Genomic DNA, 21,848 nt, shown 5'->3' with positions numbered 1-21,848 from the left:
TATTGTGTTATGAGGAGTAAATAACACTTCCTTATTTACTTTCTCCACACCTGTCATGATTTTATAGACCTCTATCATATCCCCCCTTTGTCGTCTCTTTTCCAAGCTGAAAAGTCCCAGTCTTATTAATTTCTCCTCACATGGAAGCTGTTCCATACCCCTAATAATTTTTGTTGCCCTTTTCTGTACCTTTTCCAAGTCTAATACAACTTCTTTGAGATGGTCTGACTAGAACTACACACAGCATTCAATGTATGGATGTACCATGGGTTTATATAGTGGCAATATGATATTTTCTGTCTTATTATCTATCCTTTTCTTAATGATGCCCAACATTCTGTTCACTTTTTTGATTGCCACTGAACATTGAGTGGATATTTTTAGTGAACTATCTACAGTGACTCCAAGATGTCTTTCTTGAGTGGTAACAGCTAATTTAGATCTCATAATTTTATATGTATAGTTGGGATTATGTTTTCCAATATGCATTACTTTGCATTTATCAACATTGAATTTCATCTGCCATTTTGTTGCTCAGTCACCTAGTTTTCTTTTGTTTCTCTATGCTTTTCCTATATGAACTTAATTGCTGGAAATTAAATTTATATTGATTTTTGTAAGATTAACAGAGACTGCTAGTTAGTTTATTTTGATTATCTGCTCATCTCCAAGAGATACTACAACTTCTCACTGCTGTTCACTTACGTGGTGCCAGATTGAGCCTGCTAAGTGGAAGGTTATTGATTTTATGGTAGGATGTGTACCAAGGGAGTCATCTCCTAGGAGATTCTAGAGAGACTCTGGGCTAGTCTGCTGGGGCAAGTGGGGGTGTGAGTCTTCCCCTGCCTAGGTCTAACTGTCCATGTGCATCCAGCTGATACATATTAATAGTTTGTTAGAGCACTTTGAGCTAGTTCCCTTTCAAAGAGGACTAGATCAAAGTGACTTAATGAAGTGTTAACGGGCAACAGCAGGGTCCATATGAACAGTTAGACCACAGCAGGCTAATAATACAGGGTAGATTTGCAGTGGTCTATTTGTTTGTGGAGACAAGGCTTCTGACTTGGAAGGTATAAATTGTGGGCATATATGACAGTGAAAAGGCTGTAAGACAAGCGAGTCCGTCACAGATACAGTATCTGAGGGTCTGTTTTGTCTAAATGATCAGAGTAGTAAACGCTCTTTAGTATGTTGGACTTTTAAAAATTCTGATACTATTTTGTATGTGTATTTGATTTTGAAACAAACATTTTTAAAAACTGAATTTATCTGAACTCTGAGGTCATGTATTCTCCTTGTGGTTTAATAGTTTCAGATTTTTCTCCATGGGCACAATGGATGCAAAGAAGAAACAAAAGTTGAAACAAATGTGTGAAATGGAGAAATTATGTGATTTATACTGGAAAAGACTGACAGCTGCAAACTGTCACCTCTCCTTTACTTGGCTAAAGCTGCAAAAACTGGTTCCTGTCTCTTGTTCCACTTCAGCATTGCAAAGTACAAATATTTAGTTCCCAAACTGTGGCATGGGCAGGTTCCTGCTAAAAATATGGGCCAAAACTTTCAAGTGACAGTGATTTTGGATGCCTCCATTTTAAGTGCCCAACTCGACAATTTAAAGAGGTTTGATTTTTCAGAGGAGGAGTGATCAGCGCTTTCTGAAATCAAGGCCTTTGAGAAGATTGTCACCAAAAGTTGAAGCACTCTAATCTACTAGTCATTTTTGAAAATCGATGTCCATGTTTCTGTAAAATGTCAAAGAAACTGTTGACTGTTCTTTTGATTTTATAACATTTGTGATGTGTTAGATTTCTTTAAGCATATGGTAGTTTATAAATATTTTAAAATATTATTATTAAGATGAAATAACTAAATGCCTTACTCTGAAGGCAGTAGAGTTCAGTATTAAGTTTCTGTTTTTACATAATTCTGGATGAAAAATCTTGGAATGATAGTATTCCATCAAATATATGCCAAGTTGCTAATTTCTGATATAGATATTGCATTGCGTATGGAATATATTCCTGGTACATGGTGGATGGGAAGGAGTGGTAATTCAAACTGAGCCAGAAGGTGAAAGATTGGGCAGAGATAAGCAAATTACATCCATTAATGAACACAAAATATTAATGTTTTTCAAGCACTTGGTTTGAAAGTTCAGGGAGCTGAAGCGTCATTAACCTTTTCCTCTGTATTTATGGAAGTGGGGTGGCAAAACCTTCCTTCTGCTTCGGATATGCATAGTTTTTTTGTTCTAACCCTTCTTCCCAACTTCCTGAAAAAACACACAGATTCCAGTACCATGAATCTCTATCAGTAAGAGAACTATTAAGGTTTCAGGGGTCTATGTCAGGCTGGAGAGAGGCTATTTTCTTGTTTTTGGGGGTTTTTTGGCGTTTTTTTTTTTTTTTTTTTTAATTAGGGTTGGGTTAACGATGAGAATTGGTTGTTGAAATACCGAGTTATCACCACATCTAAATCTTAAACGTACACACAGGACCCGCTACGCTATCTGGTTTATATTTGTTAGTTTACATTTTCTTTTGGATTAACATAAACATATTGAGACAGCATAATGCATGCCCTGTTTTTACAGTCATTTTGTTAGGTGTAGTGCTTTGCCATGGAAAAGGTTTAATGACTACCTGCAGCAATAGTTTTCTCTTCTTTGTTTTTTGTATGTAAGACTCTAAACTATTCCCATTCCTCCATCTCTTGCAATTACAGTAACTCCTCACTTAAAGTCGTCCCCGTTAACATTTTTGTTACTTTGCTGATCAATTAGAGAACATGCTCGTTTAAAGTTATGCAATGCTCCCTTATAACATTGTTTGGCAGCAGCCTGCTTTGTCCACTGCTTGCAGGAAGAGCAGCCCGTTGGAGTGAGCTGGTGGGGGCTTGGAACCAGGGTGGGCTGGCAGCCCCCCATCAGCTCTGCGCTCCCCTAAGTTCCCTGTGCGGCAGCCGCCCAGCAGGCTATCAATTGCTGGGCAGTTCAGCTGTCCCACCCCCACTGCCGTGTGGTGCTCCTGTCTTCTGACTGGGAGTTGCTCCTGGGAGCCTCCTGCTTGCTGTGCAGGGGACAATGGGAGGGAAAGAGGGGTGCTAATGTCAGGGTGTCCCCCTCCCCCATGCTCCTGCCCACCGCTCCTTTACCCCATCTCCATAGAGCAGGGGGAGACACAACAGGGCTCTGGACAGAGGGAACTTGCTGGCAGCAGCTGCTGTCTCAACTTGCTGATCTACTTAAAAAGGCAGTGAACTTAGAGTGGGGTCAGCGTACTTAAAGGGGCAATGCGCGTCGCTCTCACTCACGCTCTCACTCACGCTCACACACACACACACACACACACACGGTGTGTGTCTGTCTCTCTCTGCCATGCTGTCTCCCCTCCCTCCATTCATGCTGCCTTGTAGATTGTGAGGCTACATTAAAAACAATGTGTTAACCCTCGAGGGCTCAGCTGAGTGCTAGTTCATCATTTAGCAGTAAGATATTTCTTGGGAAATATCCTACCCTCTTCCACCCTCTGACTTCACCACCTCAACCAAGCTTCACAATCATCATTGCTATGTACAATATTAAATTGTCTGGTGAAATTTTTTCCCCTGGAACTTAACCTCTCCCTCCCCCTGTTACATTAATTCTTATGGGGAAATTGGATTCACTTAACATCATTTTGCTTAAAGTCGCATTTTTCAGGAACATAACTACAATGTTAAGCAAGGAGTTAGCAGAACATGTGGTAGAGGATGAATTTCATATTCTGGGGAGGGTCCTGGTACCACCCATCCTGGTATGTAGGTGGGATAGGTTAACAGGGTTCAGAAGCCTGCCTTGGCCTAGATTCCTCAGCCAGACTTTGCCAATCCCTAGAACCATACCTGAACCAAACTATTTTCAAATGAAAGTTCAAAATGTTCTGTTAAGTACACCTCTCTTGCCCACCAGGAATGAAGTAATTTGCTTTGGCAACTATCTTTGCTTTGTTACAATAAGAAATAGTGAGCAATTCTTGAAATCTTGTTCTGTTTGTTGGGGATAAAAAATATTCTATGCTAATATGATCCTTTTCATCCAAAAGGATCCAAAACATTTTACAAACTGTATACAGTATGTACCACTGAAATGCAACCAGCATTTGGGTGGGAGGGACAGCAGCAACCAACAATTGTACAGCACCCTGTATAGCAGCATGGAAAGAAGGGGAAATTTTGGCCAGGGACACAGAGCCAAACTTCACTTTTATGAAAAATGACATACTTACATTCAAGAGAAGAGCAAGTGGAACCTCATTTTTAAAGGTTTCAATCTATGATACATCCCCCACTCCTCCATCTCACACACACAGAGAGTAAAGTTCATGGAACTCATTTTATCTGTCTTGGAGGAATAAAGGGTGCACACAGTCCTGCTGAGAGTTGAGCCAGTAGTTCTGTTTAGCTTAGGGGTTTACATGTTAACCTCTCACCTTTATCTGAGAGCTTGTACCTAACAGTGCTCCAGATTTAAGAAGCAGTCTTAAACAGACGGCACATTTGAGTGCTGCTGGTAATGGTCCGGGTGAGCTGGAAGCAGTCCAAAGTGGAAATAATAAAAACAAAAAACCTGGCCTGCTCCTCTCTGAGGTTTCAGGCTGGATGGGGGAGATGACCAATTTTTCTCTAATTGGAAACCAATCTTTTAGAAAACAAGTTTGGGCTCCCATACTAATCTCTCACCTCATGACAGCTGTTCATTAACTTGTATTTGTAGAGCTTAGGGTCAGGGTATTTGTGTATATAAGCTAAGCTTCCTTATCTTTCTGTTATGGAATACCTTTCAGAAAGGCAGGATTGTGTTAGCACAGCACTTTGCATTTTGTCAGCTTTCTTCTGAACTTCCACACACAGTTCTTACAATGCAAGAAAGATAGTCTATCTTGCCTTAATATATACTAGCAAAAGCCTCTGTAAATCATTAGCTTTAAAATAGTTTGCTTAAAAATAACCCCCTCTATAGAAAGATAGTGTGAATGTACTTCTAATCAACTTTTGTGAAACATTTAAAAATATGGAATGTTAAATTCCAAAAAAATTGGAAGTTAGAAAACTTCCATTCAATATTAATTTTAAAAAAATTGGGATTAGCATTATTAAAATATCTAGAAATTGTAACTTTGGCCCTTAGGACTCTTTATTTGATTCTGATTCGGGGAGAGCTGACAGGAGGTTTCAAGCTTTATTCTGCTAAGTCAAAAGTAGAGTTGAATAAATAATTCAAATAGTTTATCTGAGCTTCTGGCTCCTCTTTCTGTGGGGTACATAAATCATGATTGTTATTTTTTTAAAAAAATTATTCATCACATTCTTCTGTGAATTTTATTGACTGTTGGTTGATCGCTAACAGCCCTCTGAAAGTTTTCTGTGATCACACAGTGTTGATTAGTTAAGATTGGCCAGATAAATCACATGGTATTATTTCTGTTCTGGCTGTGCACACAAGCAATTCCAACCCAGCCACTTGCATGTGTGAATTTAAAGACATTTACATGAATAGAAGAGTTCAAAGTATTTAATAGGGCAGCAGTCCTCAATATGTGCAGTTATATTTCCTTCTGAACATATAAAAAGAGAAGTGGTTTAAAAGTATTCCCAGCCTCAAACAAACAAAATCCTATCATCCCAACTCAATGCTCAGAATTCCTAATACTGCAATGTTGGTATTAATTTCTGGTGCAAATAATGATCACATCCACAGTGACAAGTATGTCAAAATCTGGAAAAGGAATGGTGCAGCAGGTGTGGAATGTCAGCAATATTGTTGGATACATAATTAATTAGTGGAGTAATGAGAACATTTTGGTGGCTCAGAGACCTACACAGATTAGTAAACTGAGAGGGCTGTCTCTCTACTTCTCCAACCCACTTGATTTTGTCAGGTTCTCCCACTGTTTTTATTTGAACAAGGATTTCTAAAGCAAACAATTAAATGATCACATAAAATTCCATGGGATACACATTAATGCATGTGCAGATAAAAACTAAAAAGTTCCTGTAAAATTCTGCCCTCTACCTGTGCACTCAAATCAAAAATTTTCTTGATTTCAAAGTGTTCTGCATACTTAACAAACTCTTCGAATGCAGTAGAGCTACATAGTGGGAATCAGAGAAGAGAATCTTGTTCTAATGCTATGGGAATATTATACTTGCTTGAATGCACAGTTATAATTTATTAAAATACAGTATCTAGATTTTTTACTATATTGATGTTTTGTCTTGTTAAATTCAGAGAGAATAGTTCTTCATTTGATATAAACCACTCTATATTACAGTATATAGGCAGGGCTAATAGCACAACCTTTTATTAAGGTTGCCCAATACTCTCCATTATAAGACTCTCTTTTCAGTTGCTTATAACTTTGTAAGACTGTAACTGTTTGGGCTGAAATTTTACATACCAGATGCTTGCATCTGGCAGAGTTTTCTTTGAAAAATTTCAGCCAAAATTATTAAGACACTTACAAGAATGAGGCTAGGGAAAACTACATTGTTTTGCCCAATTTAAAAAAAATTCTGGTGACTTTTTCTTTGAAAAGCTCAAGTACCCCCATGCATTGGAGCAGGAAGCTGAAATGTAGCAGGGGGATGACCTTTGTGGAAGAGCTATGTCTTTTGCCATCCCTGTGAAAATCCACCTCTATTTGGTCAAGGTATAAGTAGGGCCCTGCCAAATTGACAGGTCATAGGATTTTGGTCAATTTCACATTCATAGGATTTTAAAAATAGTAAATTTCATGATTTCAGCTATTTAAATCTGCAATTTCATGGTGGTGTAATTTTAGAGGTCCTGACCCATAAAGGAGTTGGGGTGGGGGTTGCAAGGTTATTGTAGGGGTGGTTGCAGTACTGCTATCCTTATCTGCGCTGCTGCTGGTGGTGGTTCTGCTGCCTTCAGAGCTGGGCAGCTGGAGAGCGATGGCTGCTGGCCAGGAGCCCAGTTCTGAAGTCAGAGCCGCCGCCGCAAGCAGCAGCACAGAAGCTATGGTATGGTATTGCCACCCTTACTTCTGCACTGCTACTGGTGAAGCACTGCCTTCAGAGCTGGATGCCCAGCTAATAGCCACCACTCTCCAGCCGCCCAGATCTGAAGACAGCACAAAAGTAATGGTGACAATATTGCGACCCCCCGTCCCCCCCAAAATAACCTTGTGACACCCCCCCCCCCGCAGCTCTCTTTTGGTCAGGACCCCCAATTTGAGAAATGCTGGTCTCCCCTGTGAAATCTGTATAGTATAGGGTAAAAGCACACAGAAGTCCAGATTTCACAGGGAGAGATCAGATTTCATGGTCCGTGACACCTTTTTTCATGGCTGTGAATTTGGTAGGCCTACTTATCAGTCTTTGAAAAATCACAGTGTCCACATGCTCAGTAAAGAAATCTTAGATTTTAACAGTTATATTCCCAAAAGGTTCTGTCCATATGGTGCGGGGCTTTCCTTGCAATTGCAGTTTTGGGCTGCTGCAGGCCATGCTTGGTCTGGGCACCTGGACTGGGAACATGGACACTGCCTGTCCTGTGCTCTCCATGATGTCCTCCCTTCCTTTCGCCCGCCAAGCTCAGGCAGCCTGGAGGAAGAAGCTGTGTGGGTCAAATGCAGAGGGGACAAGAGCCGGACATGGGCGGGTGAAGAATAGATTGGGACAGGTAGCCTGGGAAGGAGAGGGGGTGGAAGCTGGAACTGAGACTGAGAAAAATAGTATGTGTTAATGTAAATTAAAGACTGTATCATAATGCATACACACATGGGGGATGAATTTAGGTTGCAAGGTAACTGTAATTTTGGCATTTCCTAACTTCTGAGTGCCTGACCTTGCAACCTTAATAATGTGTAATGGAGGGATTTTTGTGTGTAATTATTTAACTTCAGATGCTTTTACTGATGCTTGAATGTCTAAGGTTTGACAGTTTGTGATTTTTATTTTGTTTTAGATTATAGGTTGCCAAGTCAGGAGAGAGCCATTGGATTCTACTGAACGATATACTCGTTGGATCAATAATCTGGCACCTGGACAACTTCTTACACAGGTATTCTTGTTTCAGTTGTGATTCAATCTGTGATGCTAACGCAATAGACAGAAAGGCTTGTTTAGTTGTGTTTTCCCATTCACTAATGATACTTGGTGCTGATCAGAGTTGTCCTTTGAGAAACTAAAGGCAAAAATACTTTTAAAAACCCCAACAGATATTTGACTGAATAGAAATTATAGAAATATATTATTAAATCTTTTGTTTTAATATACCCATTAAAAGTATAATAATAGTGCCTGTAATTAGAAAAAATGCCTTTGGAGTGTATGGTTATTGCATAGTGATGACCTTACTCTTGAGAAGGTTGAAGCTATTTCACTTTTTCTTTTAGCATACATATTTAAATAAGAGAAAAAAATCCTCTATCCTAAGGAGATTTTAGTTGTAACATTACACCCTGATAATATAAATAATGTGTGTGTATATATATATGTATGTATATATTTAGTTAACTTTTGCTGGTGATATTTTTAAAATAGTATTTTTTGAAGGCTTAAACACAGGTTGCATTATCCTTGTTTTTAAGTACGACGCATCTTGTGCAACTAAAGACAGCAGACTAGGCTTTAAAAGAGATTGTTTCATTAGGCGGGTGGCCAACACTGAACTAAAAGTGTCTTTGGCAAAAACAAGTTAAACTGTGGAAGAAATCAGTCCAGTTTGTAGAAGAATGTGTGTGCTAAGTATTATAAGACGTCTAATGGGTGGTTAGTGAAAGATTGTCCTAGCGTGCATTAAAAAGCACATATTTTGGGCTTGGTTTTTGTGGTGTTATAGCAGGAAGACATTTGTTTTTAATTTTACTAGGTTTAAGTGGCTCAAGAGATGAATACACCCTTGTTTGTTAGATTTCATAGTGTAAACTCAATTGCATTCCCCACTGCCATAACCCTAAAGACAGACATACAGCCTCTGGAGTGGTAAGCATAACACAGAGAGGAATCCATAGAGCTCCTTTAAGATCTGCAGTGGAAACCGTTGAAATGCACAATAACAGATAATCATAGGTTTGAAATATGAAACAGAGTATTTTGTTCTAAAGGACAATAATTTTATTATAAAGAACTACAAAGTAAAGTGCCAATGGTGTCATACATCAGCGTGTCTGAAAAAAAGTTGCATGGGGATTGCTCAACTCTGTTTTGGAAAGGATGTGGTTATAGGGGTCATTCATACATGTTTGGTGGTCCTGCCCTGCAATAATAAAACGTTAGTCTCAGATTGTTAATCAAGTAAAAATGGTAAAAGAAAAACAGTTACCAATGGAATATTTGGTGTTGACGTTAGGTTTGGCAGTAGAAGAGGCTTATGAGTTGAGAAATACCGTATGCCTCTGACAGTTCAGCCGTGGGATGCATGATCACAACACACAGTTGGAAATGATGGGGAAAAAGGCCCATGGCTTAAGGACTGATCCCACACCCATTGAAATATTTCCATTGACTTCAAATGAATTTTGGATTGAGTCCTTAATGAACTGCTAAAAAAGTTAAGCCCACTGCAACCCTAAGGGCTGTATACAGTACCATCATTTTTTTTCAAGGTCTGATGGTGCTGATAGATTCTATAACTAAATGATGATGATTGAAAATTGTGTCAAATTTCCTTTTATCTCAGGCCCTGATATCACACCATTGACATGACTGAAATTTTTGCCATTGATTTCAATTAGAGTAGAATTAGGGCCTTAACGTTTTCTCTCTTAATATTGTTTTTGCATGAGTTGAAAGTTGGAAAAAGAAATGGGAAAACCAAGCCAGCTCTTTTCTAATATTCACAGGATGATTCTGTTATTTATTATGGGATTTAGTTTGTTATGAATGCCTTGTCTGTCTTTTGTTTTTATTTTCTTTGAAAAAGTAAATAAACTTCAAGAAAATTATAGTTTCACTTCTGGGCCTTTAATAAGAGATTTGTTGAATCTCTGAGATGAGCAATCCTTCAGGAAATGCAGGAAAATTGGCTTTAATTTACAGTATATCGTTTCCAGCCATTTCCTGTACTGAGGGGCTCTTTTCATCTGTGTCTGCGCTCAGTGCTCAGCACTTTTCAGCTGTTTCTGCTACACTACTGTATTTTATAGAGATAAACTAATTGTGCCATATATTGGGAAATTAAACCACTGAACTGCAAAGTGGAGGCCCTCTAACATGCTGTCACTACCATGTAGTTGTCTGTATAGCATTCATGATTTTGAAGAAAAAAAAACCCCTTCCTCTTTTAAAGCAATTGCTTTATCTACTCCAGTGCTCCACAATGATCTGAGTCCAGTTGCAAATAGTTTGTAGATGTTTTTTTAGGAGAATCTGACCTGGGTGGTTCAGATAAGTGGTTTCTCCAGCAATGCTCATGATGAGAGAGTTGCAATTTTAATAGATTCGTTTTGTGATGGGAATTCTGAAATACGTTTCTGAGCCATGCAAACTTTGCCCATTAAAGAAATGAATGAAATAGCATTCTAAATACATATGTTTATGTTAAAAGTCTGATTTTTAAACTGATAAAAGCCAAAGAATTCAGGATGCAAGCTGAAATTCAAACTTCACCTCTCTCTTGTGCATGAGTGTCAGCTGTTTCCATTTTGTGTCATGTGAGTTAATCCCAGATTTCTGGGTGGAGTGCCCTCTCTTCTCAGTCTGGTGGAGGCATTCAGTACAAAAATGCTTTTTCATTTTAATTTTTATTTTCCCCTTTGTGATGTACTCCTGGTTCACTAAATATATCCCACAGTGCATCATTTTGTGACATTCCAAATACCATAAATGTAATTGAATCCCAATATACTTCATGGTATTTATAATGTCACAGAATATATGTTCTGGGCTACTTTCAGGGAACTGGAGAGTACCAAGAGAGCACAATCGATGGTGAAAAACACCTTTTGAAAGGTTAGTTAATATTTATTTTTTTGCTAATTGCCCCCACCGCCTCTTTAGTGGGGGTAATCATTACAGAAATCTGGGATTAATTTAGTTTTCATTTCTTTTTTTGTAGATCAGCATTTACTTCTGTTTAAAAGATATTTGTACACTATTTTTATTGTAATTTAAGGGTGGAGATGGTAATTAAGGGATTAAATAGTATACTCTGTATACTGTAGATATGCATTTTCAGACACATTATTACATGGATTATAAACATTTATAGAGGGGTTTTTTAATGTTTCCTTCTGACCCAATAGATGCCAAGTTTTTAGACTCTTATGGCCATATATGTAATTGAATCACACTAACAGCCACAGGACGAAACACATAAATTAATATTAAAGGACTTAGTTGTTTTAATATGCTGCTTTGGAAACTGGAAAAAATTGCAGATTAAAAAGAATCCTACAGGACCTCTAAATCAGATCCATTTATGAAATTTTGTTGCAGTCTGATCTGGAGATATATAAACTGAAAACTTTACTGAACCTTATAAGTCAAAACACTTATCTGAGTGGTTTTTAATGTTAGTTTAAATTATGCAAATAGTATTTTTAGTAAGTACTTTTTAAAATGTTGTTTTTGACTCTGAGCAATATAGTTTAACTCAGATCCGAGCCTGTTCAACAATTGCCCAGTTAGATCTTTGACAGAACAAGCTATAATGGCTCTATCTCTACATGGACCCTAACAGCTCAATATTGCTCCCTGAAACATAATGCATATGGCTGCTTATCTTAGAAAATTCTTTCTGAGTTGACTGGATTTAGAATCTTTTCAGAGATGACTGTTGGATTGTAACTTTTAACTGTATATTTATACCACACCTGTGGGTACAATTTAGTAGTTTTCTGATCTCTCTGGATCATCTGACAGAGGGGAAGGATATAGCACGTTGGGATTCCTTAACATGCAACTTTCTGTTCCATTAGAGCCAACTGCTGGATTCACCCAACAGATTGCTAAAGCTGCCAATCTGACTCAAGAAGCTTTTTGTGCATCCTGCTAGAGATCTTAGGGGGTTCTGAATTACTCTTGAATAAAAGTCAGAGTGTGACATATTTGTAATTGACTTTGGTATTGGGTTGAATTAAAACATGGTGCCTTTATTTATTTAAGCCATTGCATCTGTCTTAAATATGTTCTGGAGTCCAAGTAGTGGCTTTATTAATGCTGAGGAATGTTTTCAGGTATGTCTTTAGAGCAAGAATTGAAGCAAATGAGCTAAAAGCTTGAAAGAAAAGATATAGCCATTCACAATGGTGTTGCTCATCATTGCTAGTAAAGACTGAAGTGGGGCTGAGAAAGAGACTTTCTGATTGTAGATTAACAATGGTACTGTTGTTGAAAATTAGACCCTTATGGACTTTCTCAGGAGAAGGTATACGTGAAGCAGAAAAGCCAGATTTTTTTTTTTGAAACATTCAGCATTTGCTTTAAGACAACTATTATGTTTGGTCAGCTAAGGTTTTGTTTGTTTTTATTTTGTTCCCCTCTGCCCTCTCCATTCTCTGATGTGTCCAAAAACTAAGTTTATAGTGAAGTCCTATGAGTTTTGGCCTGGGCAAATGCAGCTGAAGTTACAAGCTGTATGGTTAGAATGCATTGCATTAAACTGTCTGGGCCTAACTAAACATGTACAATAAAAGAAAATTATTTAGCAGCTTCATTTTTCTTCTCGCCTGCAGAGCAGCATGAAAAAAGGCGCACAGGATTGTCAGTGGTTTTATATTTACTTCAGAAACTATACGTCCAAGGGGCTCTTAGGAGTCCTAGGGAGTGCAGAGCACCTAATGAGAAGTACTTACCCACATCTGTGGACTGAAAGCATAATTGGAGCTTCTTAATGAAGCACTGTATAAAGGCATCTCTGGGTTAAATATTCTTGAACTTCTAGAAAGAGATCTGCAATAGCTCAAAATTATTTAAATTTTCACTTATTATTTCAACATTTTTGTTTGGACCTAAAGATGTTCTACAGAAAAAATATGGATATTGCAAAATCTTTTGACTTTGTATCGTTTCTTCATTTATTGTTGAAAAGAAATCAAGTCAGTTTCAGACCTGGTACAAGCATTTGCAGATCCATTAACTTCAATTAGCTATCAGTTCTTATACCAGCTTTGAATTTGATTCATAATTTAATACTTAAATGTTTATAATAGAAACTTTGCAATATACTATGAAAATAACTCAAAATACTCCCTTTGGATTGGCTCCTTGTTCCAAAAGGTTCTTGGTAGCTGTGACATATTGGTGTGATGCATGATGTGAAGTTTCAAAGAATTATGAAATGAACCTGATCAACACTGAAATGCTTGGAGTCTATGGATCAGTTTATACCAGCTGAGTCTCTGCTCTGGTATCTTCAGATGTTAATCTTACACAGTATAGAACCAAATAGGTTTACATTTTGTAGGTGTTTGGTTTTTTTTTCCAAAATATCTTGGTGAATCTTTGAGAGCTGTGTTCTGGGGCAGTAGATGCTAAAAGTAAGGAGAAACAGACCAATTGTAAACTTTTCAAAAGTATCTACATCCCATTTGCCTAAATGATGTGGGTGCTTAGCCTCAGTCTCATTGAAAGACAGTGGGACTTGGGAGCTTAAGTGCCTAAGTTCTTTTAGGAAATGGAATTTAAGCTCCTAATTCACTTACGTGCTTTTGAAAATGTAACTATAAATGTTTCAAAAACCTCAACAAGCTAAACTACTCTGAACACCACCTTCTAATTGGCTGAGATCTAGGAATGCATTACACCTCGGACATTTTGTGAACTGAACTAAATAACTTACAGCTTTTGAAACGTTAAATGTTACTGAGTGTTCATTTATGGTTGTTTGATCTTTTATAGTTAGCTTGTTGATATGTTACCTTACAAATAGGGCTGTCAAGTGATTAAAAAAAATTAATCGCGATTAATTGCACTGTTAAACAATAATAGAATAACATTTATTTAAATATTTTTGGATGTTTTCTACATTTTCAAATATACTGATTTCAATTACAACACAGAATACAAAGTGTACAGTGCTCACTTTACATTTATTTTTGATTACAAGTATTTGCACTGTAAAAAAACAAAATAAATAGTATTTTACAATTCACCTAATACAAGTACTGTAATGCAATCTCTTTATCTTGAAAGTTGAACTTACAAATGTAGAATTATGTAACAAAAAAAAAACGCATTAAAAAATAAAACAATATAAAGTAGTAGAGCCTGCAAGTCCACTCAGGCCTACTTCTTGTTCAGCCAATCGCAAAGACAAACAAGTTTGTTTACATTTACAAGAGATAATGCTGCCCTCTTCTTATTTACAATGTCACCAGAAAGTGAGAACAGGTATTTGCATGGCACTTTTGTAGCTGGCATTGCAAGGTATTTACATGCCAGACATACGAAACATTTGTATGCCCCTTCATGCTTCAGCTACCATTCCAGAGGACTTATAGGCTCTGAAGTTTTATATTGTTTTGTTTTTTAGTGCAGTTATATAACAAAAAAAAATACATTTGTAAATTGTGCTTTCATGACAAGATTGCATTACAGTACTTGAATGAAGTGAATTGAAAAATACTGTTTCTTTTATCATTTTAGTGCAAATATTTGTAATAAAATAATATACACTTGATTTCAATTACAACACAGACTACAATATATATGAAAATGTAGAAAAACATTCAAAATATTTAATAAATTTCAATTGATATTCTATTATTTAACAATGCGATTAAAACTGAGATTAATCGCGATGAATTTTTTGAGTTAATCGCATGAGTTAACTGCGATTAACTGACAGGTCTACATACAAATGAACAGACTTTAGTCTTATTTTTGGGCTCTTATCCCATTGCCTCTGTAGCTTGAGGAGACTGATTTTGCCTAACAGATAAGGAATGACTTAAAAATAAGTTTGTCTTCAAATGGTAGCTGGAATAATAAAGTGATCTTAACATTTTTATCTTCAAAAGATAAACTACTGTAAATCCAAAAGTTGCCAAATAATCAGATGCTGTTTGGTTTTCAGTCAGTTCTTTTATGAGAGCCCAGAACAGATACACCCTAAACTTCCTGTAATTTTCTTTCTTCATGAGTTTGAAAGTCAAAATGCTGATTCCACAGATAACAGAAACATCCTCGCACTTAATTTTAATGAAAAATGCTAGCTTCAGCCATGAGTTCACTATTTTTAATTTTATTGAAGCTCTCTATTTTAATTTGACTAAGAGGAAAAATACTTCATTCTACCTCTTGCAACTAAGCACAGTATAGTGCATATTCTCACATTGAATAATATGCATGAATTCTTAAAATAATTTGCTTTTAAGAAAAATTTCAGCCAAAAAATTGGTCTAGTTTCAAAGCTTTTTTTTTTTTTTTCCCCCAAGGCTTCTGCATTTCAGGAGCCCAGACACTTAAGAATTGTTTAGTGATGGTTTACTCCTTAGTGGAAGATAACTCATTTGCCATGTTTGTTTAGTCTACATTTCAGCTTCTGTTGGGTAAAAATCAGTGGACCAGATTTTCAAAAGAGCTCAGTACCTGGTACTTCCTGTATTTTTCATTGGAGCCACTGAGCACAGTTGAAAAACTGTTCTGGTGATTTTATCAGCTCCTGCTATGTTGCTGCACAGTGCTTTCAGCAAAGCTCACTGTTCTAAATTAAATTAGAATCACCAAACTACTTCCTGGTGAAAACAAATTTGGTATATGGAGACCTGTGTCTCAGCTTGTATCTTCATAGCTATCTAGCTTAAACTGTGGTGCCGATCACTATAATATCTGAGAGTAGGGAGCATCACTTGCCAAATTGGACAGTAGGTCAAAAAAGCAGGGACACCTGAAGTTATGTTGAGTTGATTTGTAGCAAACAGTATTTTAGTTTCATACACAAATCTTTAAAGAAGCGTCAATTTAGCATGTTTAATACCTGTCTTTGTCATTCTCACTGTTTTAATTGCTTGGGTAGTCAGGGTTGCTTTCTTTTAAGACACAGTTACATCAGCCTGTTCCTTTCATCAGTACTAAAAGTATGTACAGTATTAATGCAGATTTTAAAAAATGTAGGTATTTTTGCATGTGGTAAAGAAAACAAGTTCTAACCCAGTCTTAAAATTTTTGGGCACAAGAGCCTGGTCCTGTGGGGTGTTTTTTCAGCAATCCTAATTTCTTTCAATATGAATGTGATTAGTACCATGCAGGGCTTGGATCAAGATTAATAGTTAAATTTCTAAGGGGTTTGCACTGGTTAAATGCAGCTGTGAATGCTGTGTCCTTTTTCCAAGGTAGTAGATATTTGTGTGTTAAAATATGTAGATAGCATGATCTTATACATGATTAGCATACATTTAGTTCATCTAAAGTACAGCCTGTATATGCAGATCACATTTTGAGAACAAGGATGTCAGAGAAGGTGGGGCAGGCATGTGGTTAGCAGGAGGATAGCCAAGCCATAGCCCAAACGGAAATCTGAGCAGTTGCAGTGCATGGGGTGTATAACGAGGAAGGAAATGGTCTTGCATCTGGCTGCTAGTCTAATTCTTGGTCCTTTGCCACCTCGCTGGCTATGATGTGGGTGGATTTAACCTTTACATCACTTTCAATGCCTGCCGCCTACAAAGTTAAAAAAAGGAAGTGGGGAGAGAAGTGTACAACCGGCAAGTTTCATGAACTTATTTTAAAAAATGATATGTTACCAAAACGGCTAATTTTTTGACTATGCTAAATGAAGTATCACATGTTAGTCGCTGCTGCTAGCTGCAGTTGTTTTTTGTTTTATTTTGTTAAAGATCTAGTGAAATAGAAACTCTGCAAAATGCTGAGGATTTGCTTTTTAATTGACAGATTTTAAGTGTTTAAAATAATTTCCCATGCTTTATGGCTCTAGGACCTGTTCAGCTTACTGGACTGGCCATAAAGTGCACCTGTTAACATAAAGAATGAATATTTGCAAGAGCCTATGGAAGGCTTTGTACGAGTGCAAAGTATTATTTCTTCTAGTGGTGTGTACACCCCTGTTTGCCCACAGGATTTTCTTTACTCTTCATTATTCATTAACCACCTAAAGGCCTTAAAATGTGATGTTACAATATTAAAATTTATAGTAGTGGTCATTTTCAGGATGGAATGGTTGTTAGGTTTCTTAGACCAGTAAAACAAATAAACAAAACAAAAAAGGAATCGAAGTGAGCTGTAGCTCACGAAAGCTTATGCTCAAATAAATTGGTTAGTCTCTAAGGTGCCACAAGTACTCCTTTTCTTTTTGCAAATACAGACTAACACGGCTGTTACTCTGAAACCAGTGTTTGAGTACTGATTAATATTAAAATTTTTACTTCAAGTTTGTTCTCTGTGACTTGGGCCTGATATATTCTTAAAAGCTTTCCTAGTATAACTATTTGAGTTAGGGATGTGATATTTTTATAACATGTATGAGTAGAAAAAGTGTTTTTAGGAAATGAAATTTGAAAACAAATAGCAAATGCAATCAGTGCAGTCTCCATTGTGTTATTTATTTTGATATTAAATTCCATTCATATTTTATTGGTTCCAAAATATCAATTTTTAGTGTGTCATAAAGTTTTGCATTGAAAATGCATAAATGCGTTGTAGAAGATGTTGGAAAGATGAGGAAGTTGGAGGTTATGGTAGCCGAGCAGGGGACAGCTGGCGCTTTTGGGACACAAGAAGCTGTGGGAATGGGTTTCTCAGTTATAACAAGAAAAGGAGTACTAGTGGCACCTTAGAGATTAGCTGATTTATTTGAGCATAAGCTTTCGTGAGCTACAGCTCACTTCATCGGATGCTGTAGCTCACGAAAGCTTATGATCAAATAAATTGGTTAGTCTCTAAGGTGCCACAAGTCCTCCTTTTCTTTTTGTGAATACAGACTAACACGGCTGCTACTCTGAAACCTGTCAGTTATAACAAGGCCCCTTTGCATGACTCAGCCAGCTATACCCAGCTGGCCTCTTTACATTGCCAGAGTGGTATAACTGAGACACAGGGTACATCTACACTTGGAGCTGGGATTGTGATTCACAGCTTGATGAGACATACTTGTGTTAGCTCTCATTGAGCTAGCATGCTAAAATAGATTCTAGCCGTGGCAGCACTATGGAGGGAGGAGCTAGCCATTCCCAGTGCGAGCTTCTGGTCTTGGATGGGCATGCACTCGAGGCAGCTAGTCTCTCCTGCCACTCTCGCTGCCATGGCTATGTTCTATTTATAGTGTGCTAGCTCAATGAGAGCTAGTGTTAGTGTGTCATCTCGAGCTGGGAATTGCACTCCCAGCTCAAACTGTAGCTATAGCCAATGGCCCATCAGTTTTAAAACAATGAATGCTAATATTGTGGAACACAATTTTTCTGCAACTTTACAAAGAAGGGCTATGATGCTGAGATTTGAGCACCCATATAATGGGCATTCCATATAGAACTTCCACCCCATTCCTTTTTGTCATGTTTTGTCTCCATTTCTGAAAGCCTGGAGATATTTGTTAATTATAAACTCTTTGGGACAGTTTCTTGTCTTTTTTTGTGTACTGTGCAACACCAGATAGATTGTTGACACTTAAAATTAATGAGGTGGGTCCAAGCTGCTTTTTGTTTTGCTCCACCTGTTATTGGCATTGGTGAGTACCACTACTAGTGGACATTTAACATTTCAAGGTGTCTCCATGCAATGAGGAAATGTGGCATCAATCCTTTTATCTTTTACTTGAGTAATTAACTAAGGGACTGTTTTCATGGGATACTCTGTCTACAGTGACAGTTGAGCTGTAGTATTTGGTCAAAAATGAAGGTGCATCAGGAATGGCCCATGGGACTAGAAAATCAGTTGTTGGTCAGCCAGAACTATGCACCACAAATCTAACTCAGGAATCTAGCTACTGAGTTTGCTAGATCTGCAGATTCAATGCTGATTCCTTTTCCATGAAAGAGTTTCCAACACCCTGAATCCCAGAGACTCAAGGATGACAAAATAGAAACCTTTCTGAACCTTCAGCTGGAGGGAGGCAGAGGGGCTGGAATTTTCAAAGGGGCCTAAGGGAGTTAAGTGCCTAGCTGCCATTGAAAGCCAGTGAGAGTTGAGCACTTAATTCCCTTAGGTCCCTTTGGAAATCTCAACTACGGTTCAGAAGATATACTCAACTTGGTGTTTTGCAGAACTCAATCTATGACTCTCTTCAAGCAGGGACTAATTTTCTTTGCAGAAATGTGGCCTGGCTTTGTTCATCAGCTTGGATACTAAGCAACAACAATCCAGTTGCAAGGGAGATTCAGAAGATGTGATAAATGTTTACTGAGCAGAGGTGTTGCATGCTTGGTGAAATGATTAGAGGATTCATGTTTATGTCAGAATTAGAAATATTGAAAGGTGAAGCACTGAAATCTAGGTCCTAGTTCCCTATCTCAGTTCCCAACCTGTACTCTGGCTCAGAATAGGATATTTATGTTATTTCCCAAAGGAATTGCTTTGTTTTTTTTAAACACCAGTTAGGTGCAACTCTGAGTTAATGACTGGAAAATTTGCATCACATCCACTGCTACTTTTTCACACCTTCACTCACCAGATGAACAGTGAGAAACGTCTTGGTTAAACCTACTTGCTCACAGCTTAATTGAAATTTACTTTAAAAAGTAAAACATGCCAAACCACAAAACTGAACTCTTTCATCTGCAGGAGACTCTTCTGCCTAACCATCTGTATGATTATTATGCTTTTTTTTTTTTTTTTTGCATTTTATTTATTTATTTTTCAACAGTTTGGCCTCAGGTTTTGTACTGTGTGTTCTCCTTTGTGGTGTTGGATCATTGTCAGTGTATTCCACAGTGGTCTTTTATGCCATTTGTTAGGATTAATCCAACAGTTATCAGATTTCACTCCCCTCTTTCCTTTTAGGTTTCACCTCTGTTCCCTCACAGGATTGTGTGTCTGTGATGGGATCCCCAGCATGCAACTTGGACTGTGGGATTTCTGAGCCTTCCAAACCCATCAGCCTGAGTTGTCTTTCACACTGTGATGCTACTGTCAAGTTACAAACCTCTGACAGGCACTGTACTTACTCAGCCATTCACAGGCAAGGATACATGCAACTGAGTTACATGAATGATCTCCTAGCCACTCATGAACCATCCCATAGAGGGGCTCCAGCCAGTTCCCCCCAGCTCCAGCCCTACACCTCAGAACTGTGCCATCTTACGCTGCTCAACGCTTCCTTGGACAGTGTAAGTTCATTAATTAGTTTGCCATTCCTTCAGAGTGGAATGGACATACACTAGCCTTTGTAATCTGAGCTGAGATTTCCCAAGCAGTTCAACCAAAACCACACTGTTTTAGGTAAAATATAAAACAGATTTATTAACCACAGACAGAGATTTTAGGTGATTATAAGTAGCAGGCATAGAGATCAAAGTTGGTTACCTAAAAAACAAAAATAAATTTGTAGTCTAAATTCTAATTTTGACTAAGCAAGATTTGAATCAAACAGTTTCTCACCCTAACAGGATAGTACAGTCAGCTTACAGTTCCTCAATACACAGACTGGATCCCTTTCCAGCCTGGGACTAATCTTCCCCAGTTCAAAGTCTTTGTCTTCCATTCATTCTTCTAGGTGTTGAGATGTGGGTGGGGGAAAGAAGCCAAGTGATGAGGTCATTCACTCTTTTTATACCTTCTTCCAGCTGCTAGAAAGATCCTTGCAGTGACGTGGGTTGGTCCACCCCCATGGCATAGGTGCCTTCTCTGAGGGGTAGTCTACCCTGGCAACGCTAAAGCGCTGCTGTGGTAGCTCTTTAACATGGCTTGCGTGGTCGCGGTAGAGTGCTGGGAGACAGCTCTCCCAGCGCTCTAAAAAACCCATCTCCACAAGGGGCATAGCTACCAGCGCTGGGATTTAATTCTTTCAGATTTAATTCTTTTCTCCTGAATATTTTGTATCCATGCAGCTCTCTGCCTCTATATCATGATGGTTGGGATTCTTGAGATGTCTCCTTAATATTTTGGGAGACACCAAAATCACCAGTGGTAAATTGGTCATCAGGTGCAGGTAACCAGATTGCAGAGGGCTTTCCTGCTGAGGACAAATGTCTTTCTAAAATGTGCTAGGAGCAAAAGTCATTCTGGTGTACTAAAGGTGGGTTTTGATTCCCTTTATATAGAATGCACTCAGGCTAAAAGATTAATATCTGTGCTATTTCAGTCTTCCATTGATAATGGGCTTATTAGGGCAAATATTTTCCTGGAACTGTGCTCTGAATTCTGGTCCAAAGCCAGGGAGGAGCAACGGCTAACTGCAAGAGAATTAGCTGCTGGAATATCCTGGGAAATTCTTAAATTTAAACAACTAAATTTTTAATCAGAAAAGATGGTGAAGAGAGAAATAACAGTGAGGCTAGTTAATTTCCTAGGCTTTATGGTTAAACAGAGGTTGATAACTGTCTACTATGCAGCAAATACAAAAGATAATATTCCACCTCTGCTGTGGTTAGGGCTGGGTGAGGAAAACCCCCTCAGCCAAGTTTCATACCGCTTTATGTTCCAGTCTTGGAAAAATTCCAAACAAAATTTTCTCTGACATTACCACTCCCAGTCTTGATCTGTTCTTTGATTCATTTTCTCTCTGTTTTCTAGTGCTATTGCTGTGCAGAGCTGCTAACACAAACCCCACATCTAGATAGCCAGTCAGTGCCACTGTGCATCTCAGCTGTCCTATATTTTCCCTTCTCTCTCTTTCTGCTTGTCTCTCTCTTTCTCTTATTATAGTATTAGATAGCATCCTCTAACTCGTTTACCTCTGTAATTGGCACTATGTCACCTGCTGGAATACAGTGTCCAAGTGTGGTGTA

The 21,848-nt window shown here is 38.0% G+C and overlaps 1 protein-coding gene across 5 annotated transcripts in view; it reads left to right on the top strand.

The window, feature by feature from the left end:
* Positions 1-21,848, top strand: part of B3GNTL1 (UDP-GlcNAc:betaGal beta-1,3-N-acetylglucosaminyltransferase like 1) — a 301,690-nt gene that overhangs the window by 81,069 nt on the left and 198,773 nt on the right. For all 5 annotated transcript variants that reach the window (XR_014713947.1, XM_084646629.1, XM_084646631.1 and 2 more), the window contains one exon: positions 7,973-8,068. Coding sequence is in view for 4 of the 5 variants with exons in the window: in XM_084646629.1 (XP_084502755.1) it covers positions 7,973-8,068 (96 nt within the window). In the remaining variant the exon portion in view is untranslated. The remainder of the gene's footprint in view (positions 1-7,972; positions 8,069-21,848) is intronic.

Source organism: Lepidochelys olivacea, assembly GCF_965140295.1.
Source record: "Lepidochelys olivacea isolate rLepOli2 genome assembly, chromosome: 14".
In the NCBI taxonomy this organism is placed as follows: Eukaryota; Metazoa; Chordata; order Testudines; family Cheloniidae; genus Lepidochelys; species Lepidochelys olivacea.
Note: the sequence above shows the minus strand (reverse complement) of the source record. Positions and strands in the feature narration are given on the sequence as shown.